Source organism: Macrobrachium nipponense, chromosome 40, assembly GCF_015104395.2.
Source record: "Macrobrachium nipponense isolate FS-2020 chromosome 40, ASM1510439v2, whole genome shotgun sequence".
Classification (NCBI taxonomy): domain Eukaryota; kingdom Metazoa; phylum Arthropoda; class Malacostraca; order Decapoda; family Palaemonidae; genus Macrobrachium; species Macrobrachium nipponense.
In genome coordinates this window covers 30,035,465-30,057,256 of record NC_061101.1, presented here as the reverse complement: position 1 = coordinate 30,057,256, position 21,792 = coordinate 30,035,465, and the positions used below count along the sequence as shown (strand labels likewise).

At 40.2% G+C, this 21,792-nt stretch overlaps 1 protein-coding gene across 1 annotated transcript in view; it reads left to right on the top strand.

Moving 5' to 3' along the window:
• The window catches only part of LOC135212052 (ceramide-1-phosphate transfer protein-like), a 53,614-nt gene that overhangs the window by 25,641 nt on the left and 6,181 nt on the right, over positions 1-21,792 (top strand). The window contains 4 exon segments of the mRNA XM_064245379.1: positions 13,351-13,408; positions 14,791-14,944; positions 15,557-15,732; positions 18,164-18,184. Coding sequence (XP_064101449.1) covers positions 13,351-13,408; positions 14,791-14,944; positions 15,557-15,732; positions 18,164-18,184 — 409 coding nt within the window.

The following is a 21,792-nucleotide window of genomic DNA, read 5'->3' as shown; positions in this document are numbered from 1 at the left end:
TTGTTAAAGGACCTCAGGTTTGTATAGTTAGGAAAAATGCAATTTTCGACAAATTGTCATATTTGGAGCGACGTACTCCTGCCAGGCGCCAGGAGTCTTCGGACCTCGATACTCCTCCCAGGCGCCAGGAGTATTCTGAACTTAATACTCTCCCTCCCAGGCGCCAGGAGTATTCCGAACCTTATACTCCTCCCAGGCGCCAGGAGTATTCGGAACAAGATGCGCCTACTAGAAGCCAGGAGTATTCGAGGCGGCGCTGCGCCTTGCCAAAAGCGGCCAGGGAGTATTCCAAAAACGTACGTTACCCTCCAGGCGAGATACTCCTGCTGTACACCAGGCGCATTACCGTTTGTATGGAAGAGCCTGGACATCCGACAGGAGTCATCCAAGCGTCAATCTTTTAGCAAAGAGAGAGGTAACTCTTAGCCCCTCTTCAAACTTTTAGGAGGTGCTTTCTTCAGAAAGAAAGAGAGTAAGGGAAGAAACAGAAGAAAGAGGGAGCCTTCTCCTTCCGAGCCTATGAACCCAGAAGATGCCTCGGAGGATGAAATGAAGGAAGGATTTTCTAATTACAAAGTTCTTTCGTCTGTTCTCTTGGAAGAATATGGAGACTCGTTAACGCCAGCCGCTCCTCCTTCTCCACGCTCTCTGTTCTCGGAGCACGAAAACACACAAGTCTTCCTCTTTCCTAAAAATGAAGCCTGCTATATCTATGAGGAGGGCGCTTTAACAATCTCTTGACTCCTGGTTCAAGAAGAAGAAGGAGTTAGGAAGGATGGTTTTTCGTATGCCTCCCGCTAAACTTACAGGGAGGAGAGGCATTTGGTACGAAACAGGGAGAAATATGGATTGTCTCTGTCCGTTTCAGCTGAGTCAGACTTCTCGAGTTTAGTAGATTCATCGAGAAGACACGCCTTGAATGCAGCAAAAGTAACATGGGGGCTTTCGGAAACGGACCACCTCCTCAAAGGGCTTTTTCACACTTTAGAAGTTTTTTAACTTCTTAGATTGGTCCCTTGGGGTTGGTTCTGGCCAAGAAATCTCATGAAAAGGAACAACTGGACCCAGAAACCCTAAATAGCATCCTCACATGCATTGATAAGGCTGTTCAGGATGGATCGGCTGAAGTATGCTCCCTCTTTGGTGCAGGAGTTTTAAAGAAGAGGGCGGTTCACAGTGCTTTCCTCACGAAGGCCGTTCTCTCCTTCGCAAAGAGCCGCCTTATTGTTTATTTGCGCCTCTCTCTCAGAACATCTTTTTCCCTCGCAGTTGGTGAAGGATATGCTCATTCTCTGACTGAAAAAGGCCACCCAGGATCTCCTTAGACAATCCTCAAGAAAAAATAGGCCTGTGGCAGTGAGGAAAAGAAAGTGGCTCGTCCAGCTCAGCAGCAGCCCTTTCGAGGAGGCCTTCCAGCTAGATCTATCGCCAGAAGGAAGTCAACCGAAAAGAGGGGCAGGTCTTCCTTCCGTCCCTTTAAGAAAGGAAAGTGAGAATTCTGTCCTCCAGACACCTGTAGGAGCCAGGTTACATTTCTTTGCGAAAGCCTGGGAAGAACATAGGATCGATTCCTTGGACGATGTCGATCATCAAGAAGGGTTATCTCATCCCCATTAAAGGACATTCCTCCCTTGACACATCACCGAGGGAATTGTCCGCCAGATACAGGGACCCTGTTCTGATGGATACTCTTCGTCAGATGGTGGAACAGATGTGGGACAAAAGAGCAATAGAGCTAGTGGCTGGTTGCAGCTCCCCGGGGTTTTACAATCGCTTGTTTCTTGTAGCAAAAGCCTCGGGGGATGGAGACCGGCCACTGGATGTAAGTGCGCTGGAACAAATTCGTAAAATAAAAACAACAGAAGTTCAGCATGGAAACGTCTGCTTCAGTCCTTGCAGCACTGCGGCAAGGAGATTGGATGGCGTCCCTAGACCTTCAGGACGCATATTTCCACATCCCAGATCCACCATTCGTCGAGGAAGTACCTTCGATTTATGTTCGAGGGAAGAATCTATCAGTTCAGGGCCCTGTGTTTCGGCCTTTCCACGGCTCCTCAAGTCTTCACGGACGTGATGAAAAATGTATCAAGACATTTACATTTGAAAGGATAACGTCTCCCTGTACCTGGACGACTGGCTCATCAGAGCCAGGTCTCAAAAGCAGTGTTTGGAGGACCTGTCAACAACACTGGAATTGACAAAACATCATTGGGATTGATCGTGAACCTCGAGAAGTCTAGATGATCCCCAGCCAGAACGTGGTTTATCTGGGGATTCAGATGGATTCTCGGGGTGGGTTTTTCGAGTTTTTCCCTCTCAAGAGAGAATAAAGAAAGGCTGTGCCACAGTATCGAACTTCTTAGGGAAAGAGCGCACTTCAGCGAGGGAATTGGACTGAGCCTTCTGGGGACCCTTTCCTCGCTCGGAAAACAGTTTTTATTTTTTTTCCTCCTAGGAAGACTACATCTTCGGTCCGCTTCAGTTCTTCCTGAGAAGAAGTTGGAGTTGGAAGACAGGACAGCTCGGACACGTTTCCAATCTTGGAGGAAATAAAAAAATCATTTAAAGTGGTGGTTGATTCCCTTAAAAGAAAACAAAGGAGTGTCCCTGCAAGTACGGAACCCAAGCCTGACATTGTTCTCAGACGCGTCGGAGTCGGGCTGGGGTGCAACATTGGGATCCAAAGAAGTGTCAGGCACCTGGTCGGCAGAACAGGTGTCATGGCACATAAATTGCAAGGAGCTTTTAGCAATTTCACCTTGCGCTAAAGAGCTTCGAACACATAGTCAGAGGCAAGGTCGTACAGATAAACTCAGACAATACGACAGCTCTGGCTTATGTCAAGAAACAAGGAGGGACTCACTCTTTCGCTCTGTACGAGCTGGCAAGAGATCTGTTGATTTGGGCGAACCAAAGGAAGGTAGTTCCTTCTAACGAGGTTTGTCCAAGGGGAGAGGAATGGTGAGAGCGGACAGACTGAGCAGGAGGTTCCAGGTCCTTCCCACAGAATGGACACTCCACTCAGAAGTCTGTCAGAGCCTTTGGCTCTTTGGGGGAAGCCTCAAATAGATCTTTTCGCCACATTCCTCTCCAAAAGGAGGATAGACACATTTTGTGCCCTGGTGGAAGATCCCAGGGCTTATGCAACAGACGCATTCCTCCTGGACTGGTCAGGGATAGATGTTTACGCTTTTCCCCCGTTCAAGATACTGGGGGAAGTAGTCAGAAAAATTCGTGGCATCCGAAGGAACCAAAATGGCTCTGATTGCTCCGTATTTGGCCAGCTCACAAATTTGGTTCACAGAGGTGATGGAGTGGACAGTGGACTTCCCCAGATCTCTTCCAAACAGAATAGATCTGCTCAAACAACCCCATCTTCGAGAGGTACCATCAAAATCTACCCGCTCTTGCTTCTGACTGCCTTTCGACTATCGAAAGACTTGTCAGAGCGAGAGGGTTTTCTCGCCAGGCAGCAAGCGCAATTGCTAGAGCCCGCAGATCATCTACTAGGCGAGTGTACCCATCGAAGTGGGAAGTGTTTTCAGAAGCTGGTGCAGGTCGAAGAAGCTGTCCTCTTCCAGTACCTCTGTTACCGAAATTGCGGATTTCCTTCTGTTTCTTAGAGAAAAGTCGCATCTCTCTGTACCGACTATTAAGGGGTACAGGAGTATGCTGTCAGCAGTTTTTAGAAACAAGGGATTAGATCTAACGAATGATAAGGATTTGCACGACCTCATTCGTTCCTTCGAAACATCAAAGTCACTTGAACCTAAGGTTCCAAGCTGGAACTTAGATGTGGTTCTTAAATTTGCTATCCTCCGAAGAATTCGAACCACTACACACTGCTTCTTTTCGTATATCACTAGAAAGTGTTTGTTTCTGATGTCTCTTGCAACGGCAAAAAGGGTCAGTGAGTTGCACGCCCTTGAATCACGAGTTGGCTTCAAAGGAGACTCTGCAATTTGTTCATTTCAGTCTCTCTTTCTGCCAAAAACGAAAACCCTTCGAATCCCTGGCCCAGGAGTTCGAGGTTGAAGGACTTTCTAGTTTGTGGGCAGAGAGGCAGAAAGATCCCTTTGCCCCAGTAGAGCTCTAAAATTTTATCTGACAGGAAGAAGCAGTTGGGGGTTTTGTTCGCAAAAAACAAAAGTCTTTGGTGCTCAGTAAAAGACCCGAAGAGAGCAATGTTGTCGCACGAGCGGCCTTCACTTCGCTTCATTGGAAATCGAGTGACAGCTGACTATTAGAGGGGTACAAAATTTTTTATTTTTGTATGTATGAGTGTCGAGTTTGGGGTTGTTTGCTAAGAGTTTGGGGATAACTCTGGGCAATCTTAGAACTAACCACGGGTTAGGATTCGGGTGATCGGGATCGGTTGTGTGCTCCTTAAATAAAGGCGTGTTGTCATATAAGCGGATGTGCTCCCATTGACAAACGACAGTTAGGTTCTGTCGAGTAGTGGAAGAGACCCCATCGACAGATCCAACAAGAACTCTTGGCCACAGATCACTATCTCGCTAAGGCTCTTGAGATGAAGCAGACTCCTGGGCAGTAGCCATCGAAGTCTTCCATCTAATAAGGTAGGAAACTAAGGTTTATTTATACCTACAACATAATGTTTGTTTACCTGTCTAGTCAGTTAGTTAGCTGGTCTCTTGCCCTCCACCAAAGGGTGTCAATCAGCTATGTATATATCTGACAGGTAAGTTGAATGTATGAAAATGATATTGTTATGATACAATAAAGTTTCATACATACTTACCTGGCAGATATATACAATTGAAGACCCACCCAGCCTCCCCGCAGGAGACAGGTGGAAGAGAGAATCTGATTAGAAAACGGGAATAGTTCCTAGTCCTGCCACCCAGAGCAGGGCGGTAGATCACCTGACCTACCTGTAGCGAGTGCCGCGAAATTGAATTTCTGTCGGGACGACGGAGTCGATAGCTATGTATATATCTGCCAGGTAAGTATGTATGAAACTTTATTGTATCATAACAATATCATATTCATTTGCAATTTGAAGATAAGGAATGTAGCTCAAAGATACGAGCTATTATAAGGTAAGAAGTGATTATAGTGTTCCCCATGCAATAGAGGGTGCGTCTGATCGGCTCTGTCTCGCTCCCAGGTCTAGACCTCTTCCAAGCTAACAGGCCCAGAGGAGAAGGAATGTCGAAAGCCTTACAGGAGTATGGAGAATCCCCACCGATCAGGCGTCCCCTCGGCAGGTTCTGTAGACGTCCCAGACTGCCAGGGATAGCCATTGAAAGGCATCCAAATTCAATGTGTTCCCTTATTATTATTGTCTTGACGAATAAGGAGAAGAAACATTCAACAGCGTAGATTAAATGAAGATGCAAGATAATCTCGTCTGGCTATCGGAACCTCAGAAGAGACGGAGAAAGGAAGACATCATTCGATAACAGTTGCGGTAGAGGCATTGCCCTATCCGGGTTCGTCCCCCGTACAGTGGACGGGGGGGGCTCTATCCCATGGGGGTTTGAAATATATTTCAATAAATTCCTCATCGGTACGTGTATATGAAAAATTGTATATCTATTCTGAGAAGAACGAATTAGATATTAAAGAATATTTGTTTATCGAATGAATTATATGGATCTCGTTAGTGATTACACATATATATATAACTTTTAAGCTTCTAGCTCCTCGGGCATGAAGCTCCGGTAACGAGGCTCAATGCGCCTAAAGTGTCTGAAACAAGGCGCAAAGCGCCTGAAACGAGGCGCAAAGCACCTGAAGGGCCTGAATAGAGGCGCAAAGCGCCTGAAGCACTATGAACCAGGATCTTCATCGGAAATGGAAGTCCTTCTCATTCAGAAGAAAGGGAGGGCTATGGACGAAAATGGAATATTGTCGAATTCTAAGCAAGAACAAATGTACAAGAGATCGGAACCATCAGCACACGGAACCTTCCGCACAAGCGGAACCTTCCAGAAGGCGGAAGATTCCAGATTCAAATCGCCTTCCAGGCTCTTGGAATTTTCCAAGAAGGAATATTTTCCAAATGTGCAGAACATTTCACATAAGCGGAATTTGACAATCACTCGGAACCTTCCGCACAAGCGGAAACTTCCAGATGCTACAGAACTTTCCAGGCGAGATTGGAAACCTTTCAGACGCTCGGAACTTTCCAAGCGGGAATCTTTTTCCGGATAAGCGGAACATTCCGAACGCGGAACTTTCCAGGCGCGTGGAACCTTCCGCACAAGAAAAACTTTCCAAGCGCGATACGTCTGCTAGGATCCAGGAGTATTCTGATCCCGATACTCCTCCTAGGCGCCAGGAGTATTCGGAACGCGATACTCCTGCCAGGTGCCAAGAGTGTTCCGATCACGATACTCCTCCCAGGCGCCAGGAGTATTCGGAATGCGATACTCCTGCCAAGCACCAGGAGTATTCCGAGCACGATACTCCTCCCAGGCGCCAGGAGTATTCGGAACGTGATACTCCTACCAGGCGCCAGGAGTATTCCGATCACGATACTCCTCCTAGGAAAGCGATACTTCTGCCAGGCGCCAGGAGTATTCCGAGCACGATACTCCTCCCAGGCGCCAGGAGTATTCGGAACGTGATACTCCTACCAAGCGCCAGGAGTATTCCGATCACGATACTCCTAGGAAAGCGATACTTCTGCCAGGCGCCAGGAGTATTCCAAGCACGATACTCCTCCCAAGGCGCCAGGAGTATTCGGAACGCGATACTCTGCCAGGCGCCAGGAGTATCCGAGCACGAGGAGTATTCCGATCGCGATACTCCTCCCAGGCGCCAGGAGTATTCTAGGCAAGATACTCCTGCTTAGCGCCAGGCACTTTCTCCTACAAGAAGAGCCTGACAACCGCCAAGAGTCCTCCAGGCGAAAGGTGAAAGACATTCGAGGCCTTCTCCTGATAGGGACGGGAGTTGTTGCACAGGCGGCCGTCGCCCTTGTCAGGATAGTCTTAATGCAATAAAGGCAAGAGCAAGTTCGGCTTTTTCCTGGCAGGGACTCAAGATGTAGCACAGGCTGCCGTAGCCCTTTTGTCAGGTTAGAGTCGGTACTGCTAAAAGCCCTTCACCTTTCGAAAGGAAGCGCTCTCCTCCAGTTGCTCAATCTTCTCCCAACTTGAGGAATGGAAGATAGAGCAGAATTGTGAGAATTAGTTCAGTATTAGTAAGAGGATATTAAAATCATCCTCCTTCTAAAAAATAATGCAACCAATCATTTACAGAAAGAGGGCAATCATTGGAAGTTGAACAAGATTCGTACGAGCTCTCATTCATTGATTATAGGCTCTTCCAGATAAGAAAGGCGTAAAATACGGACTTATCTCCAAGATAATAAAAGCTGGAGAGATTCTCTTCGATCCTCGGTTGTCATTTGCGATCTCTTTCGACTAATACTCATTCGGGATTATTGACGAAATGAACGAAGAGAGTAAGATTTCCATTCTTTCTCTGCATGTCGTAGAATGTCGTAGAAGACTTAGTGTATACGACTACTGAATGACAAGTCATATATGCATACCATAGTTGCCTTTCTGGTTCGCTACGGAATTATCTATATCCTTACAGGATTTTCCTAGTAGGACTTCGCTTAAAAAGTTTGTTACGACAATACCTACTCAGCTTCGGTATTTAACAGAGGTTTTTTGTTGGCTTAAATTTGCATTATGAGAGCTTTTCTTAGGCTCGAGAATAATTTTATTATCCCTTCATTGAAGGGAGTAACTGGCAAACTCAGAATGAATGCAGCCAGGCAGTGAACGAGACGGCTGTAATTGTGTAAGCCAATTCAGTACCATCCGGTTCTCGGTCGTGAGCGGTTGGGTTCATCTCTCTCTCCTAAGGGATCGAATGGTTCACCGTATATTCCCCCTACAATCAGGGATTAACCATGAATTGAGGGGATTTTTAGGCAAACATGAATAACATCGTATTCGTTTTGCTAAGGATCTCTCTGCCTCGGGCGAGGAAAGAATGAGTAGAAAATTCACCTTAAGATAACGGTTACGGTTAAGCCTTATGCACACACCGTGGGTTAATTACAGAATTCCTACTATCCTTACAAGAGTTTCCTAGATGAATGCTGTTTACCACAATGTGACGGTATTATAAAGGATTTTAATTCAGCAGAGCACGACTTAACCTATTTGAAAACAGACACGGAAACGTAACGATCCTTACCAGGTTCTATGCGGGATTTTGCACGTCCGTGAGAACCTTCTTGATCGACGATATAACTGTTAACGTATGTTTAACATATATTGGAAAGAGTTGTGAGAACCTGCGGAAAAGTATTCACAAGATCTCTTCGCAAGGTAGAAGACGAACGAGCTTCTTATAGATTGCTTCTTTTTCCTCAAAACAAGAGAGTAGCAAGATACTCCATCTTTAATTTAAATAGGGGAATATACGTTAGTCTTTTTTCCCCTAGTTATATATATTCTTAACAGATATTAAGATAAATGGGCGTCAAAGGAAGAAGATGAATGCATCATTTTGGCAATAAAAAGGTTGGATTCACAGAGGTCACGTTCTTCTCTCAGCATGTGTCGGAAGGTTTTTCTAAGAGAGTAGAGATTTTATCGGAATCTATTTATAAATGGACCTGAAAAAACCTATCCACTCTGAGTCTGTCTGCGTTACAGGGACTGACCAGAAGTAAATATTGAACTGAGAGGATCTTTTTCAAGGGGAAGCTTGATAATTCCTTCAAATAGTGTTAAACGACAATAGAGTTGCTGCAGATCGTGCTAGATGGAAAGGGGAAACTGTCCTCTTCCGATACCTCTGTGAACCACATAATGGTTTTCTTCCCTTTCAGGGGGAAAAATCACCCTGGTATTTTATGCTATCAATGAACACAGTAAAAAGATATACTCTGTCTCGACAAAGAATATTAGAGATAGTAGAGAATTAAGATCTTCGGGATCTTATACAATACCTCTATACGATAAGAGTAAGAGATCTTTATACTTAAAATGGGATCCTAATTTGGGCCTCAGATTCCGTGTTCCGACAAGATGGAACCGCTCCTCATCAAATGTTTTTCTTGGTCCTAAACGATCAAAAGGACAAGTGAAATTTTGGGCTTTAGAATCCGGAATCAATTCTATGAAAGACTCGGCAATGGGTTCTGGCCAGCATAGTATGTTTGGCAAAAGAACTAAAGCCTTTTATTCCTGGATCAACGCTTTCAGATAGAGGTTTCGCTGTCCAGGTAATGTATTGACGTTGTCATCTACGGAAAAAGACAAGGTTTAAACGTTTACTGACAGAGTCTTGGAAACGCGATGAGAGTTCAAACTACTTCCCAAAAGGTCAGAGAGATACATAAAGAGCTAGAAAGCAGGAGTCCTACCAATTCAGCTCAGAATCTCTTCAAACTTCCAGGCTCCTTCCCTTCCTTTGGGCAAGGATAGGGAAGCTTCTGCAACGAGAAAACTCATCAACATGTAGGAGGAGAACTCGTTAGCAACGGAAGTATTCAATAAGGATCCTCCTCGGAGGAAGACTTGTCTCTCGGACTTTTAGATTTCCTATCGTCTACTGGATGTAGCTGACTAAAATCACCTCCCCTTGCCGGAAAGGCCAAAAGCTCAAAGAGAAAGAATTTCTTCCACCCTTCTCCAGTCTCCTGATAAACGATGGTGGATCTTCAGGACTTTCGGACAATGTAGTGCTAGTCAGGCGCCAAATGCCAAAAAACAGGCGTGAAGACGCCAGAGAAAGACAGTCAATATGAACACTGTCATTGTCTGATGAGGAGAAGGAGCGGGCCTCCAACCTGGCGCTGTGCGCTAGAGGCGAAACAAATCGGGAAAAAGTGTCCGATGTGGACATTGCCAGTTTTCCTCGAGACTCTTAACAAGCTCGAAGCTCCAGCAGGTGCGAGGCGCCACAGGCAAACAGGATGCGCCAGCCAGGCGCAAGGAGCCAGGCAGGCGCAAGGCGCCAGCCAGGGCGAGGCGCCAAGCAGGCGCGAGGCGCCAGCCAGGCGCAAGCCAGGCTCTAGGCTTCATCCAGATGAGATCCAGTTCAAAGAAAGTCCTAGTCTTCTTTGAAACAATGGTGATCTCTAAAAGCACTTCATAAGTGACTTGATATACCTTCAAAACAGTTGAGAATTTAAAAGCTCATGAAGTGCGAGCTTTTGCAAATTCTTGTTCTTTTCGTAACAATATGTCAGGAAGACATATTAGCTTTAACATATGAGAGATGCAACGATGTGTTAAACTGATCATTACACGAAGGACGTCAAGTTAACCTACGAGAGATCCTTCTCTCTTGGTTTATACATGTCAGCGGATACGTTGCTGGGTATAAGAGCCGACACTGATCCTTTTAATAATGAGTTGAATTTATTTTAACTTAGTGAATTTTATTGAGGTTTGAAAGGAGTTTGGGGGATATAACTTTTTCAATTCTAGCGCGAACCCTCATGTTAGGAACAGGTGATCGGGATCGGTGTTGCACTCCTTAGTTATGCCAATAGGCATAGGCATATTGTCATATAAGCGGATTAGCACCCATTGACAAATGCCAATTAGGCTCGACTAAGTAAGTGGATAAGAACCCCATCGGTAGACCCACAAGAACTCTTGGCTCTTGAGACGAAGCAGATTCCTATGCAATAGCTAGGAAGTCGACCCGTTCGTCTAGAAACACAGAGGAACCAAGGTCTATAAATACCTACAACATATGTTGTTTACCTGTATAGTCAGTAGTTAGCTGTCTCTTGCCCTCCACCAAAGGGTGTCAATCAGCTATGTATATAATATCTGACAGGTAAGTTGAATGTATGAAAATGATATTGTTATGATATCAATATACGATATATACGATTGAAGACCCACCAGCCTCCCCGCAGGAGACAGGTGGAAGAGAGAATCTGATTAGAAAAACGGGGAATGGTTCCTAGTCCTGCACCCAGCGGCAGGCCGGTAGATCACCGCCTGACCTACCTGTAGCGTGTGCCGCGAAATTCGAATTTTCTGTCGGGGACGACGGAGTCGATAGCTATGTATATATCTGCCAGGTAAGTATGTATGAAACTTTATTGTATCATAACAATATCATTTTCAATATGGTAAAAAAATAAACCCTATAAATCAGGAAAAAAAAAATTATAAAAAAAATACTAAACAAAAATGGGAAAAAAGGGCTCTATTTGATTGTTCTATAATGTCTTTCTGAGTTATATACCAAATTCCAATGTTATAGCTTTAAAACTAAGTGAGAAGATAGATTTTGAAGGTCAATAAGTATAGTTTTGAGATACGGGCGTTCAAAGTTTTCCTTCGTATTTCTATAAAGACAATGTTAGTAAATAATGATTATTATGAATGTATTTATTTCTTTTTTGTGTATTAATAAACCAAAACTATTTTATTTATCATAATTTAATCATAAATGATGATCCCTTTGCTCATATATCGCAGCCTGGGCCACTGCTTGAGGCAAGATGGGGCACTCCTTCCTACGCAATTCTCTTTCTCCCCTTCACTAACTTGGCTTATTACAGCGAATTTTCTTCTTCTGTATGTTGTAGCGGAGATATTTTCCTGAATGTTTTTCCTTTTTGGCATGATGAAATTCTTGCCCGAAACAAAGATAAACAAACGTAAATGCAAGAAGAGAATGTCAAGAGGTGAAACTTGAAGGCGTAACTCTTTTTTTTTACAAAGACAATTTAATAAATCATGATTATTATGAATTTCATATTCCATTTTGGGTATTAAAAAACAAATAAAACTTTGTTATTTATCATAAATGAAGATCTCTTTGCTAAGCAAGACGGGGGCGTTACTAAGCAACCCTACCCTCTCTCTTCACTAACTACGCATATATTATGATATTCTGTAATAATACTTGAGTGATTTTTCTTTGTCTGTATGTTAGCGAGATGTTTTCCTTGTCTTTTCTTCATTGGCATGATGAAATTCTTGCCGAAACATACATAAACATAAGTAAATGCAGGCGAATGTCAGAGGTGAAATGGAACGTGTAGACTACTCGAAGTCTGTGATCGCAATAAATCAGGACTGGACTTGGTTGGTAGCTGAGCCTGAAGTCTCCTTCTCGACTCGGGGAATGTCTACAGATGCCATTTCTCCCAATTTCTTTGACAAAAATTATCAAAATTTACGATAATAGAAGAAATATTGCATTTTCTTGTACGGATCAATGTTTTAGGCTTATTGAGTTACGTTAACTAATTACCCTGTAACTACGAAAGTAAGAGGAATTTTGACGAAATATTTTGTATACGTATTCTCAATTGCCATATGAAGCTCCATGAATTTTTTCATGACTTTGCACTTTTTGCCCTATACCACCATATATAGGGGTTCCGGCCGGCCCCCTTAAATTTTCCCTTTACAACTGCAAATGTAAGGAAGGGAATGTCTGTACAGTATTAGGAACCAATAATTAAAAATGAAGAAATGAACTGAATAGGAGGCATTGCCAAGGACTCAGACCATATGCTTATCCAATTTACTATTAAACCTTAGGTAGTTTGTTCTTTTACAAGATGCTTTTGACTTTACCAAACATGCTTGGGTTTCTTGCCAATGTATTACAGTCATGTTTGATAGTATCATTGTGAGTGACTGCTCTACTTGTCTGATTTCCTACTTCACCAGTATTTTCATTTCTGCTATACTTAAGCTACTTTTGTTTTCTTTTCTCTTGTAAATTACAGTAGAATTATTATTAACAGGATTTTCCATCTGTACTACTTGCAACTTGCATATGTATTTTGTTCAAGCTCTTTCTGTCATATTGTAATTGATTATTTCATTAATGTTAACTTCTTATATGTAAATAATGCAAAATTACCTTCTTATTTGTAAAAATACAAAGGGGGGATGTGGAGATATTGGTTTTTATATACCACCAAATATAGTATTTACTTTAAAGTTTGTTGTATAAGTTCATTCTGTTACTGCTCTAACCAACATTTATAACACTGTATTTACAGTGGCCTGATAGAGAAAGCCATAAAATGTTGGATGTTAAGGGAGATTGAAATTCATAGTATAAAGAAAATGAAAAGCTGGTCACTTGAGTAAATTCAATGTTTTTGACCAAAAAGCTTAGTGTTGTAAGTCTTAGTGCATTTTAACGTAATATTTTTGCTTCATTTGTGCTCAAATTTGTCTGAAATTTATGATAAAAATAAACTCCATTTCCATATAAGGGTATGAATAATGATTTTATTTGTGAAATCTGTTGCACTAAATACTTGAATTTTGTTGGTCAGTATTTGAAGGGACTGCATTATTCATGTTCTGCCCACGACACTCGATATAGTGAGATTATGTTGTTCCATTTTTTCCACAGGTTCTTCCAGATATTGGGTTCAGTATTCAATTTTGTAGCCCATGATGTTCAAAAAAAGGTATGTATTTCAAAAACTAATTTTGTTTTTGTTTTGGCTTAATTCCAATTGTTTTGTGATACAGATGTCAGCACCTTTCCAGGCATGTTCCAGAAGAAGAGACAAACTTGGAAGTTTGCACACCCAAACTCCATGGAGGCAAGATTGCCTCCTTAAATTTTAACCAAACCCTTGCATTTTCCTAAGATCTGTGGGCAGTGGTAAAAAAAGATGGATCCCTATTCCAAAGCTGCCTATGAAGTACCCGGGCATCATGGTTCGCATGGTGCAGTATGAGCCTATTTTTCATATTCTCTTGTAAGCAAATTCATTTGAGGTCCTTGAAGGAGCATGTGCCTCACAAGTGACTCCAACAGTTCTTGTGTCAATGTTGCCTGAAGAGGTACTGGTCAGCTTACAGCAATCTGTCACCTTATCCTGTGCCTCTCAGGCAAAGGTGAGGGATAATATAGCCTTGTGGCTGGAAAATAGGAACCCCCCTGCAACCAAAGATGTTTCCATTTTCACTTAAATGAAGTATGGGTGGGATGCACACTTTGAGGACCTTCAAAAGATACTGCTTGTAGCCCAGGAGTTAGGCTTAATGACCAATCTTCAAAAGTCATAGATGACTCCCTCTCAACAAATAATTTATTTAGGGATGATAGATGTTCAGAATGTTTGGGTTTTTCCCTCCTCAAAATGATTGAATTCTTGTCTTAAGGCTGTAAGCAAGTTTATGTTGTTCAACAGTTGTTGAGCAAAAGAATGAATGAGCCTTCTAGTAACTTTATCATCAATAGAACAGTTGGTGTTCCTAGGCAGACTTCACATGAGACCACTCCAGTTTTTCTTCAGGATAACCTGGAATAGAAGGAAGTATCTGGAGTCGTTCGTCTTCCAGGTGACTCCGGAAATAAAGAAGGATTTGCTCTGGTGGAGCTGTGAAGGAAGGCTTTTGTAAGGCAAGTCACTCCTTCCTCTGAGCTCCAACCTAAACTTCTACGCTGATGCGTCGGATCTAGGTTGGAGAGCTCTGATAGGGTGCAAAAAATATTTTGGAACATGGTCAAAGGAACAAAAAGACTGGCATATAAATGTCAAAGAGCTGATGGCAATGTCTCTACGCCTTCAGTTTTTCGAGTCAGAAGTATGCAACATGACTGCCGCGTCCTACATAACGAAGCGGGGGGAACTCGCTCGTTCTCCCTGTATGAAACAGCAGGAGATCTGCTGCTTTGGTTTGTAAATAAATTCTTTGAAATGTGAAATGCTGAGATTTTATGTCATTTGGATATGATCTTATAGCCATGAATAATGTTTGAATATTGTAATTACCCAATCTATTGTAGTACAGTCAGTACTGCACAATCATACTAATTTGAGTTTTGTCTTTTCAACAGATAACCATTCTTCAGTGTTATCGTAAGGGAGGTGCAGGAGACTTTTATTACTCCATTCAGTCTATGATTGAATATGAGCAAGAGAATAATCTCATCAATAACAAAGACCGTCAGTCTGGTTCAAGAACATTGTTACGTCTCCATAGAGCTTTAGGTATTGTGATGGTACTGAAAATTCATTGAAATAGATGAAAGCTTGAATATATAACTAGTTGAACTATGTACAGTGGTCCCCCCGTATTCGCGGGGGATGCGTACCAGACCCCCTGTGAATAGTTAGAACCCACGAATGTTTGGAACCCCTATAAAAATGCTAAAAACAGCCTATTTTGTTAGTTAAAACTCAAGAAAAACCACAAAAAATTTTCATACTTGGTTTTTTTAATAGTTTTATCACAAAAAGTGCATTTTATGATGAAATTTATTAAAAAAAAACCAGGAATTTGTGGATATTTCTCATAGAAAAATACAGCGAATGCGCAAATTTTCCGCGAGTAATGCGGGGAAATGTTCCCGAGAGAAATCCGCGAATGTGTGAGTCCGCGAATCCGGAGGACGCGAATACGGGGGGGCCCCACTGTATATGTATTTCTTAACAGACTTTCTCAAAGATTGATGTAACTTTTCAGTGTTGATCAAATTTGTCATGTTCTCTGTGTAAGTGCTCGCACTTTAATTGAGTAACTACTACAATGATTTTGTGGAGGCAGCTTTGTTTGGGCTGTAGACAAATCGGTAATGTATGCTCATTAAGTTTTTGTTTCAGAATTCATTATTGGATTCCTTTCGGAACTTCACAAAGCTTCTGATGATAGTGGTTTAGGAAGTGTAACGTCTGAGGTTTATGGTCGTACCCTTGCTAAATTCCACGGTTGGGTGCTTGCAAAAACTGTAGGTGCAGTTTTACTTATGATGCCTACTAAGCAGACCATTGTTGACAGGGTAAGTGTAAGGAATATTTTTAAAAGGTTCAGTGTCAGGTGAAAGTACTTGATAATTGTCAGTCTTAAGAACCTTGCTTTAATAAGGTTTGGTTTTTTATGCTTGCAAATGTTTTAGCTGGATTGAGTTCTTGTACTTTATTTTTTTAGGCAATTTAAAAAAAAATAGTCTGGAATTAGCTTTACAGTAATAAAATCAAACTGTTTCTTTGTAACGTTACATATTTACACACCTCTTAGTACACTGTCTTCGATTTCAAGTTTATGAGGAGGAATTTGAGTTTTTTCTCACTCTTAATGCCAGCTGTCATAGATCCTATACCATTCCAAACCCATGCTTCTAGATCAAGGGGACAAAAGGTTGTTTTAGTAAAGTTGTGAAAACCTGTTCATTCCCAAATTTTTGTTATTGTATGTGGTTTTAAATTTTATACTAAAAAATAATTTTGGGTTACTGACATTGGAGTTAGGTTTAGAGAAAGATTGGCATTTTCTCTCAAGTTCATTTGGTTTTCCATCACAAATAATCTCTAGTTTATGATAAGATGTATACACACACACCCACCACACATATATATATATATATATATATATATATATATATATATATATATATATATATATATATATATATATATATATATATATATATATATATATATATATATTATTTAAAATTATTACCAAAGGAGGTTAGCGTACAGCACTGTAAAAAAAAAAAAATAATAAATAAAATAAAATAGGGTCCAAAAAGAGGTGAAAAATAATACATTTAATGTCTAAGGGGCTTTTAAAAAATTGATGAAAATACCTTTTCTCCCTTTTATCCTTGTGTAAGTGAAGTAATTATTTTAGAAAACTAATGTTTACCTTGTAACTTACTAGGATTGGGAAGGTTAAACAAGGCAAATGTCAACGCTCTGTTTTCAAATATCGCTGTAAATTTAGGCTTTTGATGATGATGCTTATTTATTTCCGTCAAATAGTGATATCAAGACAGATAATTATCATGACAGTGACAATAGTAATATTGGTTTAAAAGTTAGTGTGCATATGTCAGTTAACATACACACGCACATATACACTGATTCAAACAATTATAACTGCTGTATATATTTTGTAATATTGTAGGCGTTTCTTGAGTTGCTAAGGAGTAATATTGGCATGAAAAAATTTGAAATTATCTCGGAATATACTGCATAAAACATTCCAAAACTAAAATGCGTTTTTTGGAAAAACTTTTCGTTCCAAAAAATATTCTTTTTAAATATTTTTTCAAAAGTATTTTATATTTAATATTTTTTATTAATCCGATACAACCATGTACTAACATTAGGTGATTCAAAAATGAGGAAGAAAATATTGGTTCTATTACTTTAGTTGCAAATACATAATATTGCCGCCATCCGTAAGCGGCAACCCCCTAGCACCTCTTGGGTTAATAAACCTTTCGATTTTAGAAGTATTATAGCATCTTTTTCTTTATTTTTTCATTCAAGATTTGCAGGTTTACTAAACATTATTCAAAATAAGGTTGCCTAACAAGTTTAGTCCAATTGAAAGGGTTGTGTATATAATTTTGCATTAGTATGGCTTTCATAAATCCCTTTTTTGATATGCTTGAAATAAAACTGGCAAATTCTTATTACTTCTTCTGTGTTCATTCATTATTTTTGGAAATTAGACATATGTTATTTTAGATTTATGTTATTTGAGATTTATATGTTTCTACTTTAAATTTCATAATTGTAACTAGTAAAGTACTGTAAGGAGGAATATATGGTGTAGACCAAAAGACATTCCTTACCAAGTGGGTATATTGATACATGTAATTTAGAATGCATGAGACAGTAACTGAACTAAGATGCAAGCTTATTTAGTACAAGTTTCTTGTTTTCTGCTTAACTGACCTTTATTTTCTTGTACTTTTGACCTTTCTGTGTATTTGACATAGCAACTTGGATAGTATATTTGAAGACTGCTTTGAACATGCATTGCAATTGTTACTAACAAGCACTCTAAAGAAAAATGTCAGTGAAAGTTAACAGTAGACAGATTTTTATCAAATGGTGAATATAGCCTAATTTTATGGGTGGTCCCTATAAACTGTATTGTTGAAAACCATTGTTTTGTAAAGCCGTACTGGAAAGAGAAAATAAATTTTAAAAAATAAAAAAAATAATTTCATATAAAACAATGAAAAGTACTGAGCTGTTCACTTTGAAATGGTAACATATATTAACAGCAGCTGTATATGGATGTAAAAATATCAAAGGATGCCCTGTTGGGAAATTCTGTTAACTCTGTATCTGCTAATCATATTGGATATAGAAAAGGCAGCTTACAGTTCATGGGAAGTACCTATTCTGCCATTTCTGGTTTTATGTAGTTAAATAATCTAAAGAGTATTGGATTTTTTTTTTCATCTGCAGGTAACGCAAGGAAGCAAACAGGTAAGATACAAAAACTTGAAAGCAACATATGTACGCACTTCTCACTGTTTAGAATAAAAGGCATATTTAAATATGATGAACGCACCTCTGTTGTGAGTGGGATGGCTACTTAATTTTTTCTGTCTCTGAAGCATGCAGCCCCCCCCCTTTTTTTTCATAGGATATTTGCCTGCTTGGTCCCATTTTCATATCTTTTAAATGGCCAATAAAGGACTAGTAATACATATCTGGAAATGATGGCAATATTTATTTTGTGAATGGAATGGCAGTCTTAATTTTTTTCTGTCCCTCTGAGTAGCATGCAAACCCCTGTTATTGTTTTCTTATAACTAATTTTTCTGGAAAGTATGCGTTATTGAAGGCTTGATCCCATTTTTATATATTGTATTTAAGTGAACATTAAAAGAGCAAATGAGTTTCCCACGTTATTTACTGAACTTCATTTTCTATCCCTTCCATTGCCAGTACACCTTCCTCACTTAAGGAATTTTCTTGTAGAAATTTTGGAATGACATTTGAGAAGAGATGCTTATGACAATAAATCTCAACCCTCCAAGGTAGGAATACAACTTGCATGTCTATCCAAGGAATAGAACTGTGATGAGGGACAATGTTTCTCAGTTGATTAAGATTTTGGATTTTGAAGTGAATCTTATAAGGAGCAATTCAGTATTCTTTACCTTTCAAATGACTGTATTTGTAATTTCTTAAAATTGTTTATAACTCTTAAAGAAGAAAATGTAATTAGCTGTACTTACAGCTAATTTTGATGCATGATACTGTATGAAGAGGAAAAATATGTAGCTTCTTGGTAGTGATGTTGGATTGATTATCCAATACTTTTTCATATTACATATTTTCAATATTCTTTGGAAATATGTTCCAGGAAACACATATTTCAGAGTACCTGCCCATCAAAACTCAAGTGTTTCCTCTCTTGTCTGCTAGGGGACGTCAATTCGAAACTATTGTTTTGATCCAAAGACATGGTTACAAGGTTCTCACCAGGATGTTGTGTGAGGCTTTTACAAAGTATACACTGAGTGTTGCCTGTTACATGGGTTTTCTCTTGGGCTTCTACTTCAGGAAGGCATCATCCTACTTCTTTTTCACAGGTGGGACATAAAATTAGGCGGATCTCTCATTCAATTAGCACACAAGTACCTAGGTATGCTCTTTAGCACAGCACTCTCTCCAGTCAAATTGCAGTGCATTGTTACAGTTGCACTGAAGGAGGATAGAACATGTCTGGTTTGTCCAAGGGCAGGTGAAGGTGGTTAAGTTCAGACCATAGGACTCTCCTCATATGCAGGTCAATGCTTTGGGTGCTTGGGAAGCATTGTTCCTCTGCAGAATCCCCAAGCTATAGTTGACAGGATTCTTTTTAGTGAAGTTGTTCTGCACAACCTTAGTGGAACTAGGCCGAGTGAAGAGGGTTTGTCAGACCATTAGGCTATCTGCTAATAAGGAACAGATTGGCAGACTAGCTCTGTGGTTGGGGGTCGATTTTGGTTCGAAGCAGTTCTTTCACTCCAAATGGTAGGAGTTTCAGCATGAGCTGGAGGGTTTTTTCATAGATATAGAGGGGAGAGATTGGACAGACAAGCGATGATCGCATGCACGTAAGCCGCCAATGTCATACGATTGTTGTCAGAGATGGCATCAGTATCAACTGCTGAGACCAGCGGAAAGAAAGCCAACTCTGGCACCCAATGCTGGGTCATCAACTGTGTCATTTACAGGAACAAGTTCACAAAAGAACATGGGATCACATTTCACAAGTAAGAGACCTTTTTTCATTCATGAGAATCTTTAAGACTGTTGAAATAACCTCAAGTAAACGTGTGTTAAATTGTTGAAATAACCTCAAGTAAATGTGTGTTAGATCGCAGTCAACTTCACTCCTGCTTTTATATCTAATAAAATATGTAAGGAATGTTGTAATAAGCTTGTTATTAAAGCAGGGGTGTCGTTTATCTGTGGTATGTGCCTACAGCTCTTAAAATATTATTCCAAATGATGAATTGTATAATAAAAGTTGTTCAGTGTGCTGAAGTCTACCTGAACAGTCACTGGCATGTAGGGTTACCATCTGTCCATACAACCATGGTTACGCCTGACTATTTTTTCCTACTACTTGTACAACAATGTACATAGGCTAGTATCATGAGGCCTAGTTCCAGACCTGCTGCAGTTTTAAGTGTTAATGAAATGTTATGGTAGTGTTATTTACATGTTATCAATAAGTTCTCACACCTTGTATGAAGAGGACTCTGCTGAATTTGATCTGCCAGAACAGTTATTTATATGTTATCAACATTCTCAAACCTTGTATGGAAAGGACTCTGCTGAATTTGATCTGCCAGAATGCTTAAAAGGTAGTATATTCTTCAATTTTACCATTATCATTTTTACTTAATAGGAAATTTGAAATTCATATATATACTACGTTATAGCTTAAAAAATCAGCCTCAGACGAAACCCTAATTGTAACCTTGCCTAAGATGAGCTTGTTTCACTTATCCCAACCAACAGTACACACCAGTGAATATTGGCTGATCGGTATCAGGCTATTGAAGCTTATATGGGATGACAGTGTTGGACATGACAATTATCTTACCATATTGTGTCAGTTTGACCCATGAATAAAGAACAATAATTAGTTCTGCTTCTAAAGTAAAACCGTACTAAATTTATGGTGGAAAGAAAGGCATATAACATCGACAAATTGGTCAGCTACATTGCTCAAGTGTATTAGACTACAGCAGACAGTATTAAAATGTTTATTTCTACATGTAGTATACATTGTCATTGGTAAATGCTGCAAAGATAATTTACCAATCATTAAAGACTACTGAGAAAATAACCATAATGTAGTTACTATATCTACAAAACTTTATGGCTTAACCATAGAAGCAAAATTAAATACTTTCATTTCTTCATATGGTACATATTGTATATAGTAAGTGGTGCATAAATCATTTGACAGTCTTGACAGACATCTGAGAAAACACATTTTAAAGGTTACAGGGTTTCCCATAAGATTGTATGGGTTTGCACTATTGTTTACATGAGAACGATCTCCTAGTAATGGTGCCAGGCAGTGCATGTCACAGACTGCTTTGGCTACTATACACTGTCCAATCTCTCCTCTATATCTATGGTTTTTCCCTTATGAAGGATTCCAGGCTGGACAGACTTTTGCAGTACTCTGCCCATCTAGCTCCCTGGGGGAAATACAGGCAGTCCCCGGCTAACAACGAGGGCTCCGTTCTTGAGATGCGTTGTAAGCCGGAAAATCATAAACAATACCAAGAAAACCTTACTTTTAATGCTTTGGGTGCGTTAAAAACTAAGTAAACTGCATTTTTATGGCATTTTTCATTAAAAAAAACCTTCAAATATTGATTATTTTTGCATTTTTGGAGTCATATTTCTTCTGTCAGATGGGCGCCGTAAACCTGGAAATAATTCCTGATTAATATAAATGAAAAGCGTCGTAACCTTGGAATGTTTTAAGCCAAATCCGTTGTAACCTTGGGGACTGCCTGTAATGGAATTTGTATTCCATTATCCAGGGAATTTTCTGGATTCTACATTTTTGGCCA